Raw genomic sequence first — 23,480 nt, forward strand, 5'->3', positions numbered from 1 at the left:
TTGTGTATTCTTTTCCCTTTCTTATTTGTGCCATTAGAAGTACCTGAGTTGGGAGTGAGGGAGACCAACACTTCGAAGAATGGGAGCGCAAGAATAGAAGTAAAGGTCCCTAGATTTCATCATGACAATTGACTCTGTGTGACTGTAAAATTATATTTTTGTTATTCTTCACACAGCATGTGTGATAAAATGAGTAGGTTACAGTGAATTGTCACGGTGTATTCAACTACACATGAAGATTTAGTAGCAGAATGAGGACTTCTTATAAAGGGCAGTGGTGTTGTGTCCTGATATTTTGTCCATAGTGGTTTTTCTCTTGAGGAGGAGTATCCTTGATTTGCCCTGAATCTTGCTTATTTGGGCCTGTAATGTAGAGGAAAGGGGTTAAATTCATAGAGGTGTGCATTCCCAAATGTGATGATGGGGAAACACAGCATGCTGTTTTCTGAGATGCAACCAGTATTCCCAGGAAGAAGATCGAGAACTTGGATTGGAAGCGATTATAACCAACTACAAAATGCTCTCTATAGCACTAGAAATTTATTCTGATAACAGATCTTTTAAAGAAGTATTTCTGATTAGTATAGAAATAAGATGAAAGCAGAGAATTATGTTATGAAATAATTTGTTCTTCTGATATGTTGTGTTACGGGGGATAGACTTCTTTCACATATGAGATAATGGAAGAATTAGTCTTTGGCGTCATTTTAAAAATTCACATATAGGAGGAAAAAAATGGCATTTTAAATAATAGCTTAGTTAAAATTTTATTTCTAAAGTCGAAAGTTCATTTTCATTATTTCTGAGGCAGGACTTCAAGTAAAGCATTGTAATGGTTACAGGAAAGGTAATATTTTCTCTGCATTATTTTGTAAACCCATTCCTGAATTCTGAAATCTGTGCATAAATCTGCTACTATCCATTGAGGTACATTTTGTGCATAATAAACATCAACACTGATTTATTTGTATTCAAAACCTAGATCTTGTAAAACAGGTCTGGCCATCATCTAGGCTTCATGATGGATACAAAACCAAAAAAAAAACAAATGAAAAGTGTATATAACATAGTTCCTTTATCTAGAAGTTTATTATCCTGGGGATTTTGATATTTTTCCTGAAACTTATGTAAAACAGAAACAAAGACCATTTCCTAATTAGAATTATGAGTAATTTTATAATGTCATATTATATTCTTCAACTAAAAAGTTTACCACTATTTAAAAGTTTACTGTCATCATTTTCAGATTTCTGCCAAAGAACTTCTTTTTGGTCACTCAGCTTCAGTGATGTGTTTGGCAAGAGCGAGAGACTTCTCTAAACAGCCCTTTGTAGTTAGTGCTGCTGAAAACGGGTAAGTAAGATATGTGAGACTGTGTACCCCTCTCCATTCTGTGTCCATTACAAAAGCACTCCAATGGGATACAGAAATCTAGAGCTGAAGGAAACTTTAGTGATTAACATGTTCCTTTTACATATAAGAAAAGTCAGATCTTGAATGGTTGATTAAGACTTGTGTGACAGTCCCCAGGAAAGTAATCAATATTATAACTCCCAATCGTTGAACATCCCAACGTGCTTATCAGACCTTGTGGCAGCTTCACTATGTAAAGGATGCTGGAAAATGCTGCTTAGTATAGAATTCAAAATGGAAAAGTCTGAGCACTTGTCTTTTTTTTCATGCAGTAACTCCCTTTGAGCTATTAAGCAAACCCATGCAAGCTTTCATAGTTTTGTAAAATAATTCAGCAGTTACAATCTTTATGTTGTACACTTGCTTGATATTATTTTAAAACAAACAGAGGAGAGGACTCACTTGTTAGTGGGGGTGTGGAAGTGAGAAGGAGAAGGAACATAGTGATTGGGTGCAGTTTCATGGAGGGAGGTTTATTCAAATGAAATAAGACTTAGCTGTAGGAAAAAGCCCTACTTATGGAAGAGCTACTATGAACTTCTGTGCCGAAGAGATATTTGGCAAAGTATACTCCAGAATGCAGAATCCATTCAGCATGAGTTAGTGAATGAGGGATTAGGTTGCTGGTTGAAAGAAGAGAATTCCCTTCTTTTAAATTTTTAACCCAAGGAGAAATTCTATGGCTTTGAATTCTGAGGCACAAAAGAACAGTGAGGAATCAAGTGTTTAATTTTAGAAATGGAATAGTTTAACAAAAAGGCTAGTGTTACAGACAGCAAAGAGATACCTGTGTTCTCATAGATTATAGCAAAGCCATAACTGTTATTCTTAGAGAGACGGGACTTTGAATAAGGCTCAAATGAAATGTCTTAGTACATTCTTTTTAAACAATCACCTTCCTTTTGTACACTAGGGCTGCCACACAAGCTGAGATATTTATTCCCGATCTAGAGAATTTGGGGATGGTGAATTTTTCTGACACTACTTGCAGAACTGAGAAAGTTAATAGCTGAGTGAGAAACATCTGAAAACTACCTGTGTTCCACCTTGAAGTTTTTGTCCATGGTAGCCTAGCTTCAGGAAAGAAACTAGGGGTTAATGGACGTATTCTTGATAATAGATGAATTCAGCTGTGTAAGTCCTGTAACCATGATTGCTAAAGAACTAGAGAATCTGGTTGGTCTTCATTTTCTAAGATGATTTGAATTTTCTAGAACTCTGTTTCTTTGGGGTCTGACACCCTACATCTACGAGATTCTTCTAAGGCAATTTATACTTTAGCCATTGCATATTTAGCAAATCCTAATTCAGTTTACTTAAACTTATTAAAATTGCTAGGCTGGACCAATCATTCTCCAAATAACAATGTTTTTTGTTTTTGTTTTTGTTTTTTTAGCTTTTAAAAGTTCCAGGAAGTGACTGTGGGCTTAGCATTTCTGCCTCCAAAATGATCAGATTCATGCTGATCATGACTACTTCCCGACTTAGTTTGTTTGTTTTTTTTCACTTAGTATTATTTCATCTGTAGACATAAATCCTAATATTCAGGAATCCCATTGAATTTTATGATAAATAAATTCTAAGATATAGGAAGTAAATACCTGGACCCTGATGTTGAAATGGTGGAATGCCAAAGAAAAAGAGATCCTGAAGTACACAGTGAGAAAAAGCAGATTACTTATAAAGGAATGTTAATTAAACTGAGAGCTAACTTCTTAACAATAAAATGAGAACTAGATAGCAGTGAAATATCTTCAAAAAGTAGAGAGGAAATATGTATCAACTTGAAATTATATCTCTAGCAAAAACACCTTCAAAAAATTAGGGCAAAATAGTAACACTTAAGACAAATACTGAGAGTGTTCACTGCCAACAGACCCTCTATAAGTAATTAAAATCTAAATTATATTTTTCAGTAAGAACAATGATTTCAGAAGGAAGCTCTGATGGAACAAAGAATACTGAACAAAACTCAGCAAAGTTTTAGAAAATTTAAATAAACACAGATTACATTACAATAATGTTCATATGTACCTCCCATCCATCTCCCCCATATATACACAAAATCCTAATCAACAACTGTGTATAATAAATATAATGATCAGACTCCATATGCTCTGGTGTTACAAAGGTGGGTAAAGATATTGATTAACCTTAGACTTTAAACTAGATATACATGCTGACATTTCCAGGGTAGCTGCTAAAAGAACAAACAAAAAAAAATAAAAATGAAAAAAGATAGAATATATAACTTCCAATTTAAAAAAAGAAAAAAATGTTCTTTAATCCTAAGACAACAACAATAAATGAGACAAAGAACACAGCATAAGATAATTGAAATAAATCTGAATAAACCAGTAACTCAATTAAGTAAAGGGACTAAGCCCATCAGTAAAATTGTAAAACAATTTAAAAGACAAAAACAGCATATGGATATATAAAAGTTAAAAAGAAATGGATTGAAAGAGATTTATCAGGGAAATACTGCTGAAAATGTTAATATAGCTATATTAGCATATTATATTTGTAAATATATTTAGTTAATAAAACCTTAAGACAAAAAGGCTTTACATTGATAGAGTTATTACTTATTAATAAAACTTCCAACCATCAGCAAGAGATGATACTAGAGAGATAGGCATGCAGACAGTCTTCTAAGATAGTGTTCATCAAATCTGAGCCTTTCTCAGGACCACTTACGGATTTCTGAGCCCCATTCTCAGAGGTACAGATTCAGTAGATCTGGACTGAGGTTCAAGAACTTGCATCTCTAATATGTTCCTGGACGGTGCTAATGCTGCTATTTCAGAGGAATATATTTGGAATGGTAGGTACCCCATATCTGGGGCTGTGAGAGAAAGTGTGAGGTCAAGAATGACTTGGAAAACTCACTGGTGATGATATTCATTAAGAATGAAAACACAGGAGGGAAGATAGTAGGCCTCATTCTAAAAACAAGGGGTGTGAAGTCCTGCAAGTCATCCAGGTAGAAACATGCAATTGCTAGTTGCCTGTGGAAATCTAGAGTCCAGTGAAGAGACCTTGGCTTCCAATGTCATGTTGATGGTACTTGAAACCATGGGAATAGATAACTTATCTAGAGAGAGTATGAAATATGAGAATATAAGAAAGCCTAAGACACAAATCAAAGGAAAACCAACATTGAAGAAGTGGGCATAAGAAAATAGGAGCCTGAGAATGCCAAAGAAAACCCAAAAGTATTATTGAAAACAAAAGTGAATTTGAAGAATATAATGGATTTTTAATTCAAGATTGCAAACCAAGCATTCATATTTATCTCCTTTCCCTCTAGATGCTTCATTAAAATGTGAGCAACGATAACAGCGTTGTAAGCACACAAATATGAACATAGGAATAGAGCCAAGAGAAACCAGTGTATTTTTGAGACACAGAAAGTGAATGAAAGAGTAGTGACTGATTTATGTATTCATTGAGTGAATTTTTTTTCACTTTCATGCATTGGAGAAGGAAATGGCAACCCACTCCAGTGTTCTTGCCTGGAGAATCCCAGGGACGGGAGAGCCTGATGGGCTGCTGTATGGGGTCGCACAGAGTCGGACACAACTGACGTGACTTAGCAGCAGCAGCAGCAGCAGGTGGGGATGTGGAGTTGAATAAGAAAAAAAGGCCCTTTGCAAAGGAATTTTTAGTGGGAATTTAATAATATTCTAATTATGTGTGTTATAGATTTTTTTCCAGTGTGTTTTTCTTTTCACTGAAATTTAAAAATTTTTTGTAAATTGTTAAACTACATTTTTACAGTCGAAGGTGATTTAATCTATGTATAAAGTTTGGGAGCAGTATTTGAAAACAAAAAGAATGTCCATTCTAATAGTTAATTTTCATGTCTTATTAGATATGTAACTGAGCAGTTCCAGCTCAATGCCAATGCTACTTTCAATGTACAATAAATTGGCTTTTCTTTCTTTAATAGAATTGATTGGCAAAGGGTTAATTTTTACTATAAGATATTTTTGTATTTTTTTTCCAATTTAAGGTAGACTATAACATGATAAGCAAACAAACAGGGAAAGCATTAGAATCCAAGAGAGTTCAGAAACATTAGTATCACTGAGAGAGCTTTTATTGATATCCAGGCTTCAACCTTGGAAACTGTGATTTTATTAGCCTGGATTGATGTCTGTGTTGGGTCTCAGACATCAGTATTTTTAAAAAGCTCCCTGATAATTCCAATGTAGAGTCAGAATTTAGAGCCACTGGTTTAGAGTTAGAGTTATCTAGAAACAAGTTAACTGACCAAAAACTTTGCAAAACCCTGCATGCCAGGACTCCAACACAGAGCCACGAGATTACAATCTCTGAGGAAACTTTTAAAAAATATTCACAGGTGATGCTTGATGAATAGCTAGAGTTGAGAACCACAGTGATGAACTTAAATTATTTTGTAGAGCTAAAATTTTATATTGATGGCTGCTTAAGGTTCCATTTCTTTATATATATATATATATATATATATATATATATGTAAAACTTTTGAGATATTATTTGTTTCTACCTTTTCCCCAGTCTTATTTTTCACACACACACATATACTCACTTTCCCCCTGTTTTATTGAGGTGCATGCCTTTCCAGGTTACCTCAAATTCTTTCTGGCCTACGGTTTGATATAAACAAAGAGAAATAAAACCACTACATATATCTAGTTCTGTATCTAGGATATGACTTTTCACCTTCAACGCTAATGACATTTTGGGCCACTGAAGAATTCTTTGTCGTGTCTGAGCATTGTAGCACATTTCGCAGCATCCCTAGCCTTCCCCACTAGATGCCAGTATCGTGTTCCTAGTTGTGACAACCAAAAATGTCTCTAAACATTGTCAAATGTCCTTTGTGGGGCAGAATCAGCTCAGGTTGAGAACCATTGATTTCAAGATTGATTCCCAGTGTTTGGCCAGAAAAAAACTCAAAGTCTGCAAACACCAAATGCATACAGCACTTACTGTTTTTGGTCCATATCATCTGCTTCTTAATAGCAGCTCTCCATTTAAGCCAATAAAGCTTTCACCTTTCTTCCATGGAAAATTTTGCTTATGTGTTGAAAGTGTTGAAACTGAAGAATATTACCAAACAACTCTGAAATAGCCGTTCTGGTTTTTGTGAACTGAAATCATACAGATTTAAACTGCTTTACACTGGATGTATTTGTAACTGGATTTCAAAACTGTATCTGTATCTTCATAACATATATGTAATCAAGGCAGAGTTTTCGAAAAAATGAGAATTTTCTTACTATTTAGTGACAAGGGTGATTTCAGGATTTCAGAAGAGAAGGAATTAAGCGTATCAATGACAGACCAAATGTGGCCTCTTGGTGGCACTGTTTATTTTTACAAAAATATACCTGAGCTCCAGAGATGCAACACGATGTATTATGCTTTTCAGAATATGTAGTTTTAAGCTCAGTAAAATAAAGCATTTTCAATACTTTGCAGTTTCCATAGAAAGACTGCCGTCCTGTCACTCTCCCAGGCTGGAGAGCGGCATCCCCACAATTGGTTGGAGGTCAGGTTGGCACTCAAATATGGCTTGTAGGCTGTTGGCAGGGTGTAATTACCAAACAAAAAGACACAGATACAGTATGTCATCCCTGCTAATGACCACAACATTTTCTTGCCTAGTAATCTGTAGCGAAAAGCCACATAAACGATCAGGCTGCATTTAAGTGCAGCACTAAAGAAAAACTTGGTGGCACAAAAATTATTCCAGCCAATTGAGTGGAAATGACAGAGAATAATGCAAAGTTATCTCTGCTAGGGAGATGTGTGTTTGGAATGTCACCAATGGACAGTGCGTGGAGAAGGCCATACTTCCTTACAGACACACTGCAATCTGTGTAAGTATGATCATTTCCTTCAGAACATCTCCAGATTCTACAACGCCTTCAGATCATTTGCTTAGCACGCGTTTAAAGACTTTAGAGGGATTCTTTTCTTGAATTTTTATTTTGTCATTAGAAGTGTCAGTTATCTTCTGTTATTTTGGCATTTTTCTTTCCCCAGAGTAACTACTTAACCATTTTTTCTTAATATTTCTTATATTTCTGTATCTTTCTAACATAGACACATTTGAAAGACAATTTCCTTATTTTTCCTTAGTTACATTTACAAAACATATACTCACAATGACACACACAAAAATTGTTTCCATTTTATCAACAGGCAGTTTTATAAAGCAAAGTTTTTTCCCTTGTTTCCAATTTAAGCCTCTTTTGGGTGCATAGGTTCTGAGTTTCTTATTTATGAAATAATAATCACTTTATAATCACTTCTCAGTATTGAAAAGAGGTTTGGACTTTTGGTAGATGGACCCCAAACATATACTTAAAGTAGCTGCATGATTCCAATGGTACTGACACTGTTTTTTACATCGTACACATTGCTTTTAGCATTGATGACTTGCAGTGGATCACTTATGAACTCCTTTCTGGGATCAAAATTTTTGCATTGTGATTGTCAAGGGTAGATTATAAATTTTGATATAAGCCATTCTTAAAATTTATTTGGCACAAGAATTCCTCAAAAGTTCTTCATTTTTATTTCTTCTTAACACATAACAGTATTGCTAGGATGGGAAACCTGTTTTTGTTGTTTAGTTCCACACAGCATTCCAGAATTAATATAATTATGAGCTTTCCATGATTTGGACTAAACTTGCTTCTTCTCAAAAGACCCCTCCTCCTTCTCCAGAAAAAATGATGAAATATAAGCAAGATAAAGTGCAAAATTAACCCTTCAGAAGTATACAATCATTGAACTAAAATAAATTTTGGTTGCTATTCAGCCTAATACCTTAATTGATAGATGATAAAATTAAAATTAACAGAAGTCTTCACCACATCCAAAATTCTGTTAATTGCAGGTGATAATTAAACTTTTGTTTTGAATTCCATTTGCATAGTATTACCACTGCTCAGCCCGGATGACAGAAGGCTGGCTTCTGTGTTGTGGAGAATATCAAGATGTTCTTATAATTGATGCCAAAAGCTTGGTTATTATTCACACCTTCGTGTCATCTCAGTCTCCTGATTGGATCAACTGCATATGCATTGTTCACTCCATGACAATTCAAGGTAATAGTTAGGTATTCTCTAACACTAGGGACAGCATTTGAAAATATCACCTTCGAATTATTTGTTAAATTATTGGGCAAGAGTTCAGAATGTGTGTTTGTGTTTACCTAAGCCAGATCAAGAGAAACTGAGAACACCCATCCCAGTGGTTCAAATCACTGGAAAGTCAGCAAGAGGTCAAGATGAAGTGGGGAGAGGAGACACAGTGTTGCCATGCCCCAGTTCTGCTTGATACATTCTAAGAGTGACAAGCAGAGGTTTGTTGTGGATTAACCGGACTCTTGGACTTGCTGTGCTGTATTCCTCTAGATAAGAAGAGAATTCAGTTCCTGTAAGGAGGGAAGGCTAGCTCCTTACTTATTTCCAAAACAGGAAGGTGTAATCCGTATTGCCGCCGTGGTGGTTTGCAACATGGATCGGCTTTCAGTGGTGCTCTCCTTTTACATGGAATGACTTTGAAATTTTAAGACAAATTTAGAATGTGACCTAAAATGGTTATTCTTTTATTTTTTTAAAAAATTTAGTATTTTCTACATATGTAGCCTTGGATAATCCTTAGATGACTATGAAATGATCTTCAGGGCAACCGGTTATAACAGTGATCAGTTTACATGTGGTGTTTGTTGTTTTTACAGAAGATTCTCTCTTGGCCGTATCAGTAGCTGGTGAGCTCAAAGTATGGGATCTTTCTTCATCTATCAACAGCATTCAGGTTGGCTTGTGAATTTATCCTTTATTCTTCCAATTCAAGCATATGTATTGAAATTTTTAAAATTAGAAGTACTTCTGTGTACTTTTCCCTATCTCTTTTCCAAGCTGTGGGCATTGGTAACAATTGGATGGTATCTCTCCTAACCTTTTTTCCATATGTATACACACGTTTTTATCTACACACACATGCACGCATGCACACACACATACACATACACACACATTGATTTTAATTGAAAAAATCCATCATAGAGGAATATTTCTCTGTCCCTTGCAACAGAAGACTCCCTTTCTTCTGTCTGTGTGTGAGCAGTGGCAGTGGCAGGGGGGTTACTACGAATGACTGAGGGTAACATAGACTGCGAGTCCAGTCTGTTCACCTGCTCTCTGGCATCAGGCTACAAGTTGAGGTGATGAACGAAACAGCAGTCACAGTATTTGTGCTCCTGACAGAATTCTTTCAGCTGCCTCATGCTCTGGGCTATCCTTCAGAATTTCTTAGCTGGGAAATTCCATAGCATGGGAATTGTGTTGGTATCCTGAGACCAACACATACCCAGCAACATCAGAAACATTAAGAACATAGTATTCTAAGTATTCTGTGCTGATCACCTTTTGTCTTTTCAAAATATTTTGTTCTTCTACTTTAGCAATTAAGATACTTCAAAAGTTTTTAACAAATTGTTTTTACTTTTCATGGTTTTATCTTTCTGCTACATCTAAAAGTCAAGGTTATTCATATCTTTACATTTTCAGTATCCTACAGTATATTCCCCAAAAGCATGTTTATTGAATTATTGTATATAATGAATTCTTGAATTCAACTGGGTTTCCTCTTTATGGTTTCCTGTGCAAAGTAGCTTCTTAGTTCAGAAAACTCAAAAGAAAAATTGGCTGCTTTTTTATAATAATAGTGTGATCTACTTCAGGTGTACAGGGGAGGAGTCTTTTCATGCAGTTTGATATAAATTACCTACAACTAGTACTAATGTAATTTTATTCCTTTTGAAGGAAAAGCAAGATGTTTATGAAAAGGAATCCAAATTTCTTGATTCCCTGAACTGCCGAGCAATACGATTTTGCACATATACAGAGAGACTTCTACTGGTGGTATTTTCTAAATGTTGGAAGGTATTATTAAATAACATAATAAACACAAATGTAATTTGATTTTTATCTTGTTTAGTGGAAAAATTAAAAGAATATATTTTAAATATGATACAAACATTTTACAATATTGTTATGACAGCAGTGAATTACTTGTCTTTTATGACCGACTTTTATCAGTTTTCCTTCCCCAAATTGGGTCATTTTGCTTTCCGGGATATTGTATATATAAAGTACATCTTAATTTTATGAATAACAAAATATTATAATAATGAGCATTTATCTCAGATTAAAGAATGATGCCTACACTTTAGTATTAAAAAGAAAGCTAATATTTTCTGTACATACATTGGTCTGACTTTTAGATCTTTTTTCTTTTCCTGCTTTGTCATTAAGTTTGTTTTTAGGGATTCCTTTCTTGTGACTATATTCACCAACATCTCCAAGAGGAAATGAAAGCTAAGTTACTATCATTTGACAGCATCCTCTTTTTCTCTGATATTTCATATACTTGGCTCAGTTAACAAAACTACATTGTCTTACTTAAAGGCCTATAATATATTTCTGAAGTAAAATGTAAAGTACATGGCCTAACATGTACTTTAGGATTTCTACTGTATTAACTTTTTTGTGTGTAATAAATTTTTCAAATGTTCATGTTTGACTATCCATATGGAAAAAATGAAATTATATAGGAAATTTGGGATGTTTTGGTCTCTGTGCTTAATGATTTTGGTCTCTGTACTTATGAAGCACTTTCTGGAAGGTTTCTGTCAGATAGATAGTTTATCCACTGAAACCTACTTAGGGTAAATGTGAAAAAATAAGCACTAATGAAGTATTATCTTGGTCTATGAGTGCATTGTGGCCTGTTACTAATATTTAATTGGTTGTTGTTTTAACACTGTCATCTAAATAGTCTTGATAAGCATACTTTATCTTTCTCCTTGGTAGATTAGATTAGAAGCTTTTGTTAACAAGCATCATTCATTCTGTATTTTAGGTTTATGATTATTGTGATTTTTCCCTTCTTTGGACTGAAGTTAGTGGGAGTGGGCAGTTCTTTGCTGGTGGAGAAGTGCTTGCTGCTCACAGAATCATCATCTGGACAGAAGATGGTCACAGTTATATCTATCAGCTGCTGAACAGGTGGGCTCAGATGGAAACGGCATACAAAACATTCAGGTAGAAAATGAACTTTGGGAGGTTTATTATGGAAAAATCCCCGCATGCTGCCCATGATCAAAAACCAGAACAAAACAACTTTGGCACTAGAAGATTTACTCTGGGCTTGGTAGGCTTTAGCCTTTGTATAAAACAGCAGGGGATGAAGGAATGAGATTAACCATGTATAACTTGTACAGCTGGTGCTGGGTTTTCAAAAAGTCACTTGTAATTATTAACCCAACAATTTCTAACTAGAGTTTAGAAACCTGAATGGTACCATCCGGCTTTTGAAAGTGGGAGGGGAAAATACTGAATAAAGAACCCCAAAGTTCTAAACTTTGCTTTTTATATTTTGCTATGCAGTGGGCTTTCAAAAAGCATATACCCTGCTGATGGAACACTGCTTAAAGAGACCATTTATCCTCATTTACTGTGCTCTACTTCTGTGCAGGAAAATAAGGTAATGCAGGAAGAGAGTGACTGCATCAAAGCTGTTTCAGATAAGTGTTACTTTGTCTGTAACAGAGTCTGGCTTGAAAAAATTGAATTGAAGCATCACAATAAGTTGTTAATGAGAAAATTAAATCTAACTGTTAATGGTTACTGAAATCTTTGCCTTTAAGAAATCTATTTTTAAGTCTGATTAACTAAACAATACATACTTATTATAGAAAAATGATAAATGTTAAAAAAGGGAGAAATTAAAAGTTCTAATTTTATCACTATAAATATTCACTATGAGTTTTTTATTTTATGTATTTACTTATTTTAATTGGAAAATGTTCAAATATTTGAAAGGCTATAAGAATAGTACATAATCAGTCACATACCCTTTACCTAGATTCAATAGTCATCAACATTTGCCATATTTATTTCTTCTCTCTCTCATTCTTTCTTTCTCTTGCTGTTTGCATATATACACACACACACACGCGCGCGTGCACACGCACACACACACACGTTTTCCACTAACCCTTTTGATAGATATTTTGATACAAAGTTATTAACATTTTGATGCATCTACTTTAATTTTTAAATTTTATCAAATGGCTCATATCCTGATTTTTTTTTTTACTTAACTGTATATTGAGATCATTCTTACATGCATTTAGCTATTCTTCTGTATAAAGTTTCTTGTTAAATAAAATTATGGTTCTTGGCAAAGAGTTGAGGATGTAATTGTGAGCTTTTACTCAACTAAATTATATCTTTGACACTCTATGAAGCCTGAAAATTTAAGCAGCTATTTTACTTTAGTAGTGTCAATGAAAGTTGTTTTTTTTTAACCTACTGGATTTCAGTTCAGTTCAGTCACACAGTCGTGTCTCACTCTTTGCGACCCCATGGACTGTAGCATGCCAGGCCTCCCTGTCCATCACCAACTCCTGGAGTATACTCAAATTCATGTCCATTGAGTTGGTGATGCCATCCAACTATCTCATCCTCTGTCGTCCCCTTCTCCTCCTGCCCTCTATCTTTCCCAGCATCAGGGTCTTTTCAAATGAGTCAGCTCTTCGCATCAAATGGCCAAACTATTGGAGTTTCAGCTTCAGCATCAGGTCTTCCAATGAATATTCAGGACTAATTTCCTTTAAGATGGACTGGTTGGATCTCTTTGCAGTCCAAGGGACTCTCAAGAGTCTTCTCCAACACCACAGTTCAAAAGCATCAATTCTTTGGCACTCAGCCTTCTTTATGGTCCAACTCTCACATCCATACATGACTACTGGAAAAACCATAGCCTTGACTAGATGGACCTTTGTTGGTAAAGTGATGTCTCTGCTTTTTAATATGCTGTCTAGGTTTGTCATAACTTTTCTTCCAAGGACCAAGTGTCTTTTAATTTCATGGCTGCAGTCAACATCTGCAGTGATTTTGGAGCCCCCAAAAATATTCCTACTGGATTTAGTCATCAGTTAATTCTCCAAAAGGTATTTCATGGAGAATGGAGGAGTTCTGAATTATTGATGTGTCAGCCAAGGAAGTATGTTACTTTTTACAGTGTCGGTTTGCTTAAGCAGGCAGCATAGTTGTTGCAAATCCTATAGTTCAGTATTATCTCTTTAACATATCTGTGAGGTTTTGTTGCAAAAACTTAATTAAGTAGTGTCAACTGAAAATTAAAACTCCAAGTGCCATTAGGGCACAGGCCAACTTTAGAGTTATGGTGTGGAGCCCTGTTTCTAAAGGAATTTGTGGGTTGCAGTAGAGCCTTGTTTTGCTGTTGATCACAAAAGCAGTATTGTGGCTTGCTTAAAAAGGCATTTTAAGTTATTTTTTAAAGGGCTTTCCCATTCTTCCTTTTTAGTTCCTGAATGCATTTTTACATATCACTAGGCTATGCTAAGTCACTTCAGTCGTATCCGACTCTGTGTGACCCCATAGACGGCAGCCCACCAGGCTCCCCTGTCCCTGAGATTCTCTAGGCAAGAACACTGGAGTGGGTTGCCATTTCCTTCTTCAGTGCATGAAAGTGAAAAGTGAAAGTGAAGTTGCTCAGTCGTGTCCGACTCTTAGCGACCCCATGGACTGCAGCCTACCAGGCTCCTCCATCCATGGGATTTTCTAGGCAAGAGTACTGGAGTGAGGTGCCATTGCCTTCTCCGTTACATAGCACACTTTGCCCTAAAAGCTAGATATGAGAAATGTCCTTTAAGAGCTTCTGCTCTACTGCAGGTATCAATGCTATGCATAACTATGAAGAAAAATAAAAACAATTACAAATTAACTTTAAAAAATACTAATTTTAGAGGAAGCTGCCTTTCTTTATGTCTCAAAATGTGAAGACACAGATTTGTGAGTCTTCTATTGATATATAATTTTTATTTAGACAACCACAGCTGTTTTAATATCTTACAAGTACTTGTTTCAGTATCTTAAAAGTACCTTAAAGCTAATGAAAATGAATAGAATAATCTGAAACTAAAAGAAGCTGGTCTACTTAGACTGTTAATTGCCCTTTATCTAGCCACGAAACTAAATTCAGTTTCTCCCTATTCAAAACATCACCAATATTCACTAAATATAAGACTTCTTAGTGCCTCCTACAGTAACAAGGTAATAAGGCATTTTTGTGGTGTAGGGAGCTGAGGTTAATGGATACAATGGAAATAGAGAATTATGCTCTATAAACATGTTTTTTGGAGTGATGCCATAGAATTGAATCTGCTTGTTTGACAATAGCATGTTCTCATGGGACACCAGGGGCTTATCTGCTGATGGAGTTGTAGTAGCAAGAATAAGGACTCATCTTTTATTCCAACAGCTTTATGAGAGCCTCCCTAGCTTCAAATCATAGCTGATGATCATAGAAGACTATAGCAGGGATCCTGACTGCTGAGATGAGGAACTGGGCTTTCCAAGGTCTTAGCTGTGGAGTAAGACTGCAGTGTTGAGGTGGAAGTAGATAGGATAGAAACAGCCTGAAGATTGCAGATAAGGAATTTGGGAGCATGAACTAAGAGTAATGACAATGACAATGATGATAGGTAACTTTTTTTTTTTTGAGTCTTTATTATTGTTAAACACACATGGTCTTATGTACATGCATTTCCACCATGACCCCATTTTGAAACTGATGCTCAGAGAGGTTAATTCCCAAGATTTGAACCTAGGCAATTTGGTTCCAGAGTCTGGGAATGGACTTTGGAGTGAATTTCTCATTTATTCTGAGAATGGATATTAAGAATGGTTTCTATTTATTGTGCATGTGTTCTAAGTCGCTTCCGTTGTGTCCAACTCTTTGCGATGCTATGGACTGTAGCCCACTAGGCTCATCTGTCTGTGGGATTCTCCAGGCAAGAATTCTGGAGTAGATTGCCATACCCTCCTCCATGGGAACTTCCTGACCCAGGGATCAAACCTGTGTCTCTTCTGACTCCTGCATTGGCAGAAGGGTTCTTTACCACTAGCACCACCATTCTAAGTACTTACCGTTATCAACTCATTAATCCTGACAGTATTCTATGTAGTAGGTGCTTTTATTTATTAGCCTTCTTTCACAGTTAGGGGAAAAAGAGATACAGGAAGGTTAAGTAAATTGTCTAAATGAAGTAATTGGCTCTTGTAATAGAGTTTGCTGCTGCTGCTGCTAAGTCACTTCAGTCGTGTCCGACTCTGTGTGACCCCACAGACGGCAGCCCACCAGGCTCCCCCGTCCCTGGGATTCTCCAGGCAAGAACACTGGAGTGGGTTGCCATTTCCTTCTCCAATGCGTGAAAGTGAAAAGTGAAAGTAAGTGGCTCAGTCGTGTTGGACTCTGTGTGACCCCATAGACGGCAGCCCACCAGGCTCCCCCATCCCTGGGATTCTCCAGGCAAAAACCCTGGAGTGGGTTGCCATTTCCTTCTCCAGTGCATGAAAGTGAAAAGTGAAAGTGGAGTCGCTCAGTCGTGTCCAACCCTCAGCGATCCCATGGACTGCAGCCTACCAGGCTCCTCCATCCATGGGATTTTCCAGGCAGGAGTACTGGATTGGGGTGCCATTGCCTTCTCCAGTAATAGAGTTTAGTATGAGCTAAAACCAGGATTTGAATCCAGGTATTTATCCCAAGAGAATTCACTGTTAATGACTATTTTATTACCTCTTGGAGGATAGGCACTTCTTGTGATGAGAATCACATGGTAAGGGGCTCTGAGGGAGTTTTCAGCTGAACTCAAGAGGTAACTACTAGAAAGGAGGAGATTTGAGGCATCAAGGAGTGGGTATGAGCAAGTGAGCAGCAGCAGTACAGAAGTGAGGGTAGCGGGGATAAGAGCAGTCTGGGGAGAATGGGCTAGTGGGGCAGCACATTTTGCTTTGAGGGGATATGCCACCACCAATTTGAGTAACTGCTCAGCCTCTCTGCAGCTTCATTTTCATATCAAAATCATGAGAAAATTGAGCTAGTCAATTTTAAGTTTCCCAAAGTTTGAGAGAGTTTGAGAGGCCAATAATCAAACTGTACCAACACCATTTCTAACACAAAATTGATGGCCTTGAGAAGTATAAGACTCCAAAGTGCCTTCTGAATCTTAAAAAAAAAAGATTTAGGGAACTTACTTCATTGAAACTGTTTTTCTTCAATGCTCTTATTTCTTGAGACTTTAGAGGATTACATATCTTGGTCTTGAATTACTTTTTTTATTCTCTTCCCATCTTAGTTTCTTTATCTCTATAAGAGAAATAATAATGTTTATTTACTCTGTAGCTTTGCTGTAAGGATTAAATGTAGTGATATTTTGGCCCTTAATATTCTCTAGAAATACATTATAGAATTTTTTCACTGAAATATCTATCTGAGCCTTCAAACTTGTGTTTTTTGACAAGAAACTATCACTTTCTTAGACTTTTTTATTTCTAGCACCAGCACTTGGCTTTCTTTTCAGGGTGCCTTTTATTTGTACATGAAAAGAGGGTTTTGTTTTCATTTTTCTAATCACTTAATCATTTTGACCCATTGTGCATAATCTCTACATACATGTCTGCTCAAGGAACATCTACACTGCAGTGAGGTACTGGGAAGATTCGAGGCCCATTCACTAGTGAAAGCATATTTGATGCCCAATATTCATTCTGTGTCTCAACAAAATTATCTTCATACACATAAATATATAATGTATATATTTATGTAAATTATAGCATGTATTTATACTAATATCTTAGTATATATTATATATATATATACATACATACATATATATATATGTATAAGTTATGGATTCATTTTCTTTGGGGCCAGTTGGGGCCTAATTTGAAATCAAATATGTTATATATGAAAAATAGTCAACAAAAATTAGAAAGCACATTAATACCACAAAATTACCATACAAATATTAGTTGTTGCGATTTTGAGTGACAGTTGGAACTGAAGGAGCAGAAAGAAATCAACCTCCTCAGTGCACAGTAGACCACCGTCATTATCACATGGGCTTTTGAGTCGTAATTACTAGACTGAAAAGCCCGCTGCTATCGATACCACCTTAGATAAATTAACCTCTTCCGTCTTTGATTATTCATCTGTAAAATGAGGATAGTAATAGTACCAACTTCACAGGATTATTTAACTTGAATACATGCAAAGCCCCTAACAGTATGTGTAATATTCACACAGAACATGTTCAATAAATGTTAGCTATTCTTATTAATGCTCTGAAATCTAGCTGATGACTTTGCTTCTTATTTTATAAAAATGTTTTTTGTTTTGTCTTGAGTAAGAGACTATTTTCCTAAATTTACTTGAAACTTTGAAACAGTGGGAATAAATGGAAATAATTTAGTTCATCCATGAAGCCTTATTCTTTCATTTAAAAGCACTGGCTGCCATTATATAGACCTTTTTTTGAAAGATTTTTTTTTTTACATAACTGTTCACTTTTTTAGTTGGACCAGAGCCTTCCTTTTGTTATGGGCTACATAAATGAAAGGAAAGAACCTTTTTATAAGATACTTTTCTCTGGAGAAGTCTCTGGAAGAATTACTTTGTGGCACATCCCTGATGTTCCTGTGTCCAAGTTTGATGGTTCTCCTAGAGGTAAGACAAGTTCTATTTCTAATCACCTGTCTTTTAAGAAATACTTTACAATTAATCTGGTGCTTTTTTTTTCAAGTTAAGTAATAGGAGGCTACAAACAAGAAGACGTTCTCATGCACCACTATGCATTAGATACTAACATAAATATAGGCATAAACATGATGCTTAGAGATCTTATTCAGTAGTGTGGCCACTGTAATTCAAATTAACACCAGCTTACTGTGAGTGATGTTTTATTGAATTGAAATGAATGTTGACAATATGAATACAGGGTAGACTGATAGATCACATTCGTATTTTTGAATTTGTCATTTCCATATCCTGTATTTTCAACTAATTTCTCTATTCGAAAGAGTTTCTCAGTTCTTTTTCAGTTGACTTAAGTCTAAAAATGAATCCACTAATACACATCTATTCTTCTGAGGCTCCTTAAGGGAGAGAGAACCAATAAAAAAGCATTTGGAGTGAAAACAATGCATAGCAGGAGAACTTTCTGCCTGTAGCACACTATTAGGATGGCAAAAGAGCCTCTATGTGCCCCAAGGTATGGTGCCTTGATAATATTTTCTATATCTGTGATGAATTTATAAACCAAATTTTTTCCTTTTGTGTGTTTTCTTCTTAGAGATACCAATAACTACCACTTGGACCCTTCAAGATAATTTTGATAAGCATTCTACCACATCACAAACTATTAGTGACTACTTCTCTGGGTTTAAAGATGAGAATGAAACTGTGGTTGTCACTTCATCAGAGTATGTTCCAAGTCTTGATAAACTAATATGTGGCTGTGAAGATGGGACAATTTTCATTACACAGGCTTTGAATGCTGCCAAAGCAGGACTTCTAGAAGGCGGTTCTTTACTAAAAGGTCTTGAATTTTATTTGACCCTATTTATTTAATTTACCTAAGCTTCAACTAATAAGCTGTACTAAGAAGATTGCTGAAGCTTAAAAAATTGTAGGCATTTGCTAGTAAATTTGTGCATGTTTTAATTCTAAAGTAAAACACATAAAGGTTTTTTAAAAAGTCAAATAGAAGACTATATGATGAGAAATAAATTTCTCTCCTTATTTGATCTTCCAGGAAGATCACCAAAGACAAGTGCTAATAAGTTTCTTTATACCCTTTCTAAAATTTCCTATGCATATATAGGCATATTACAAGATAGCGGTATACATTCTTTTAGTTGTATTATAAAAATGAAACCACAGTCTACAAATTTTACTAAAATATTCTTAAATCTTAATAAAATATTTTGGAGCACATTCTTTATGACTTCATTTTAAATGATTAATAATAATTGAATTTTAATTTGAAAAATCTTCTATGATGTGTGTTTAAGATTTTTTCTAGCCTTTGGCTACTATAGACAATGCGAAATTAACTCTCTTTGCACATATATGTGGGTATATATATAGAATTATTTTCCAGTAGAATTACTAGATCAACCTTTTTGTATATTTTTAAATTTTTAAATATTTGATATGTATTTTAATGCATTTTATGTATATTTTTAAATATTTGAAAATATATCTTAAAATGTTTTCCAAACATTTTATGTTGGAAACATATAATATACACATGTGATATACACATCAATATACATGTGTATCCACTAACACATATATATATAAAAATGCCTTTTTCCTCAAACCTTAGCCAAACTTCTATTCAACTTTTTAACATTTGCCAATCAGGAAAAAGTGGTATCTTCCTATTTTCATTTTTCATTTTTGTGTCAATGAAATATAAATATGTTTTTATATACCTTTGTGCATTACAACAGCAAAAATCTATTAAGTAAAGACCTTTATTCAGAAAGTTGTCTTATGTAAAAGAATGAAATATAGAGGTGACTGAGATTTGGAGTTGTGTAGATAAATTTGTTTGAGGAGGGCATGGCAACCCACTCCAATATTCTTGCCTGGAGTATCCCCGAGGACAGAGAAGCCTGGCGGGCTTCCATGGGGTCACAAAAGAGTCAGATAGAACTTACCGACTAAACAACAACGACAACAGTGTACTTATTGCTCTGTGTCTCAATGGCTGATGCTAAAAGTTAGTAAAAAAGCTTAAGACCTTAGCATATTTTATCTCGGCTGATTTATCTTATCCAGAAAAAAAGCAGACACCTACATTAGACTGGTAGCATTTGAATTAATATTCATCTTGGTTTGTTAGTGGATATAGAATACAGAGGTGTCTGATGGAATAGAAGAAGTAATAATGATTCTTTGGGACCCAGTGTAAATAAAAAGAGATTGTGGTCTGTGGTCCTCTCTAATTTTTTTGAGTTTAGCCAATAATGAAGGAAGAAAAAGGGTGGAAACTATCAGGAAGTTTGTGTTCTACTATAGCTATGGTATGAAATACCCAGGTTTTCATACCCAGGTTTTCCTACCAAGTGCCAATGCTAAGAAATTATGTACATTATTTTATTTCACATAGTTCTCTTGTGTGAAGTAAGGGCTATTTTGTCGTACTGTTTCAGATGCAGTACCTGTGGCTTAGAGGGAAAAAGCAAGTTGTTCATGGTGACATATCTAGTAACCGACAGACCCAGAAAAATAAAACCAGATTTGTTTAATAGCAAAGCTATGCTCTTAAACATTATGCTGTGTTTCTTCACACTCGCATTCAAGTCACTTAACCCTTCTGAGCCTCAGATGCCTTATCAGTAAAATGAAGTGGTGGAACTAGGTAATCTGTAATATCTTCTGAAGCAAAAATACTTCTGTGAAACTTTGGTTTTCTTTTATACTAGATGTGATTGTGTTGTTTTAAAGGACAGCAGAAATGTTCTGAGATTACTTTTGTAGACACAGAAGGTATGAACTGTCACTCTTTTATGACAGAGTTTGCTATTTCTTGGCACTGGAACTGGTAACTTGCTCACATCCTTGAAGAACTAGTAGACTTTGAACACCCAGCTTCAGTACTCTATCAAAAGCATGACCTAGCTTGTAGTGAGGCACTTGCCTTTTGAAATAATCCAAGGGTTGTTCTTGTCAGGTGGCCAAAGTATTGGAGCTTCAGCTTCAGCATCAGTCCTTCCAATGAATATTCAGGTTTGATTTCCTTTAGGATTAACTGGTTGATCTCCTAGCTATCCAAAGGACTCTCAAAAGTCTTCTCCAGGACCACAGTTCAAAAACATCAATTCTTCAGCCTTCTTTATGGTCCAATGGAAAAGACCCTGATGCTGGGAAGGATTGAGGGCAGGCGGAGAAGGAAGCGACGAAGGATGAGATGGTTAGATAGCATCATGACTCAATGGATGTGAGTTTGGGCAAACTCTGGGAAATGGTGAAGAACAGGGAAGCCTCGTGTGCTGCAGTCCATGGGGCTGCAAAGAGTAGGACACAACTTAGCAATTAAACAACAACAAAGGGTTGTTTATTAATTTTCTTAGTCAACTGCCTACTTCTAATTATGTGCAGTTTTCTTACACTAAAAATTTATAAAAGAAAATCTCAGGACTATTTCTTGAACAAAAGTAACTTTCTTTTATTATTTGGTGTTTGGTTGTTTTCCAGGTTCCCTTCCTCAGAAAGTTCTCAAAGGTCATCACCACAGTGTTACTTCCTTGCTTTACCCACATGGTCTCTCTTCAAAATTAGACCAAAGTTGGCTGGTATCTGGGGACCAAGACTCATGGGTCATCTTGTGGAATATCTTTACTGAAGAAATTTTGCATAAATTCTTTTTGCAAGCTGGCCTGGTAACAAGTCTTTTGATGTCCCCAGAGAATTTCAAAGTAAGTTAAGATGAAGAGTGAAACGTAACACATAAACTTAAGTTATATAACATTGCAGAACATTTAAAACCTCTAAGGAAAAATATCTCATAGTTCCACGGAAAAGAAAAAATACCCATAATACAACTGGGTGATTTTTATGAATTTCTTTTCTTATTTGTTATGAATTCTATTATTTTTACAGCTTATACAGATAATGCGGCTCTAAAGCAAAAGTCTCATCAATTCTTGCCTTTACAAAAGTCAGTTAACTCTCTTTAACTTACACTTACTTACCCTTTTTCCCCTAGTTCTACATCTTAATTTTTAATGAAATTATCTTTTCTTTTTAAATAAAAAGTAATGGACACTGAGGGCTTCCCAGATGGTGCTAGTGGTAAAGAACCCACCACCCAGTGCAGGAATATGAGAGACTCAGGTTCCATCTATGAGTTGGGAACATTCCCAGGAGGAAGGCATGGCAACCCTTTCCAGTATTTTTGCCTGAAGGATCCCATGGACAGAGGAACCTGGTGTGTTACAGTCTATAGGGTCACAAAGAGTCAGACACAACTGAAGTGACTTAGCATGCATGCACTCAATGGACAATCAATGGAAAAATAAATATATAGGAATTGTAAATTAAAATTAACTTTTGCCTTTAACAATTTAATAATAAAAATGATCATTACATTTTCTTTTTCTTAAATAGATTTTTATTTGCTCTTTTGTTTATTTAACAAATATTTTCAACATTTATCTTTGTCAAATTTATGAGCGTCTACCTTATGCTGAGGAAAGGAAATATTTTCAGATATAATCTTCTTATGCAATGTCGGCTTAAATTCAGCCTTCATAAAGCTGATATCTTTGATAAAATATGAACAAACATGTTTTGAGTTCTTTGAGTTTATGTTAATTGACTGACTTGTAAAAATTATTTCTCTACAATAATATTATGAAAAATCAGCTCCAAAGTAAAACCAGAGATAACTTGCACTATATTTTTGTAGTAAGAAAAAAATAAAGCAGTATTTCAGGAACAGAAATGATTAAACAAAATAGTAAAACAAAGTTAAGTAAGCCCTACAACCCCTTCCCCCCCAAAAAAAAACAACTGTCTGGTGGTTTGAGATACCTTGATATGTCTTTTATTCCTGAAGTTCTTCCTTTTTTAAAAAAATATATATTTTCCTTTAGACTCCAGGATAGTAGTCCAAATCAGTTTCAAGAGCTCCAAAGATCAGGACACATTCAAAGCCAAATAAAAGGGGAGTTTATTGAAAGGACATAAAAGGCAATCCTTAGGCATCCAAGACAAAATACTACAGAACCAACAAGGACCTCCTGTAAAGCGTATGGAACTCTGCTCAGTGTTATGTGGCAGTCTGGATGGGAGGGGAGTTTGGGGGAGAAACCGCTCCTCCTCCTGGGCGCATGCTCAGTCGTGTCCGACTCTTTATGACCTCATGGACTGTAGCTCGCTAGGCTTCTCCGTCCATGGGGATTCTCCAGGCAAGAATACTGGAGTGCGTTGCCATGCCCTCCTCCATAATCGGCTATACTCCAATACAGAATAAAAAGTTTAAAAACAAAAACTCTACAGCAGAATCTGCAGTGGAACTTGAACTCAAATTCAGAAACAAAGGTTACTCTTAGAATCCCCTGCCCCAGTATGGTCTGCTTTTCTGTGATTACTCTATCTTGCCGCTTCCTATG

General features: G+C 35.6%; 1 protein-coding gene across 1 annotated transcript in view; it reads left to right on the forward strand.

Annotated features, from left to right (window-relative positions):
* WDR72 (WD repeat domain 72) overlaps nt 1–23,480 on the forward strand; it is a 226,498-nt gene that overhangs the window by 33,186 nt on the left and 169,832 nt on the right. The window contains exons 3-12 of the mRNA XM_061431240.1: nt 1,247–1,353; nt 7,211–7,289; nt 8,354–8,525; nt 9,161–9,237; nt 10,248–10,367; nt 11,347–11,492; nt 11,874–11,970; nt 17,871–18,021; nt 18,647–18,892; nt 21,562–21,782. Coding sequence (XP_061287224.1) covers nt 1,247–1,353; nt 7,211–7,289; nt 8,354–8,525; nt 9,161–9,237; nt 10,248–10,367; nt 11,347–11,492; nt 11,874–11,970; nt 17,871–18,021; nt 18,647–18,892; nt 21,562–21,782 — 1,416 coding nt within the window. The remainder of the gene's footprint in view (nt 1–1,246; nt 1,354–7,210; nt 7,290–8,353; nt 8,526–9,160; nt 9,238–10,247; nt 10,368–11,346; nt 11,493–11,873; nt 11,971–17,870; nt 18,022–18,646; nt 18,893–21,561; nt 21,783–23,480) is intronic.

The sequence above is a fragment of the Bos javanicus genome, chromosome 10 (genome assembly GCF_032452875.1).
Source record: "Bos javanicus breed banteng chromosome 10, ARS-OSU_banteng_1.0, whole genome shotgun sequence".
In the NCBI taxonomy this organism is placed as follows: domain Eukaryota; kingdom Metazoa; phylum Chordata; class Mammalia; order Artiodactyla; family Bovidae; genus Bos; species Bos javanicus.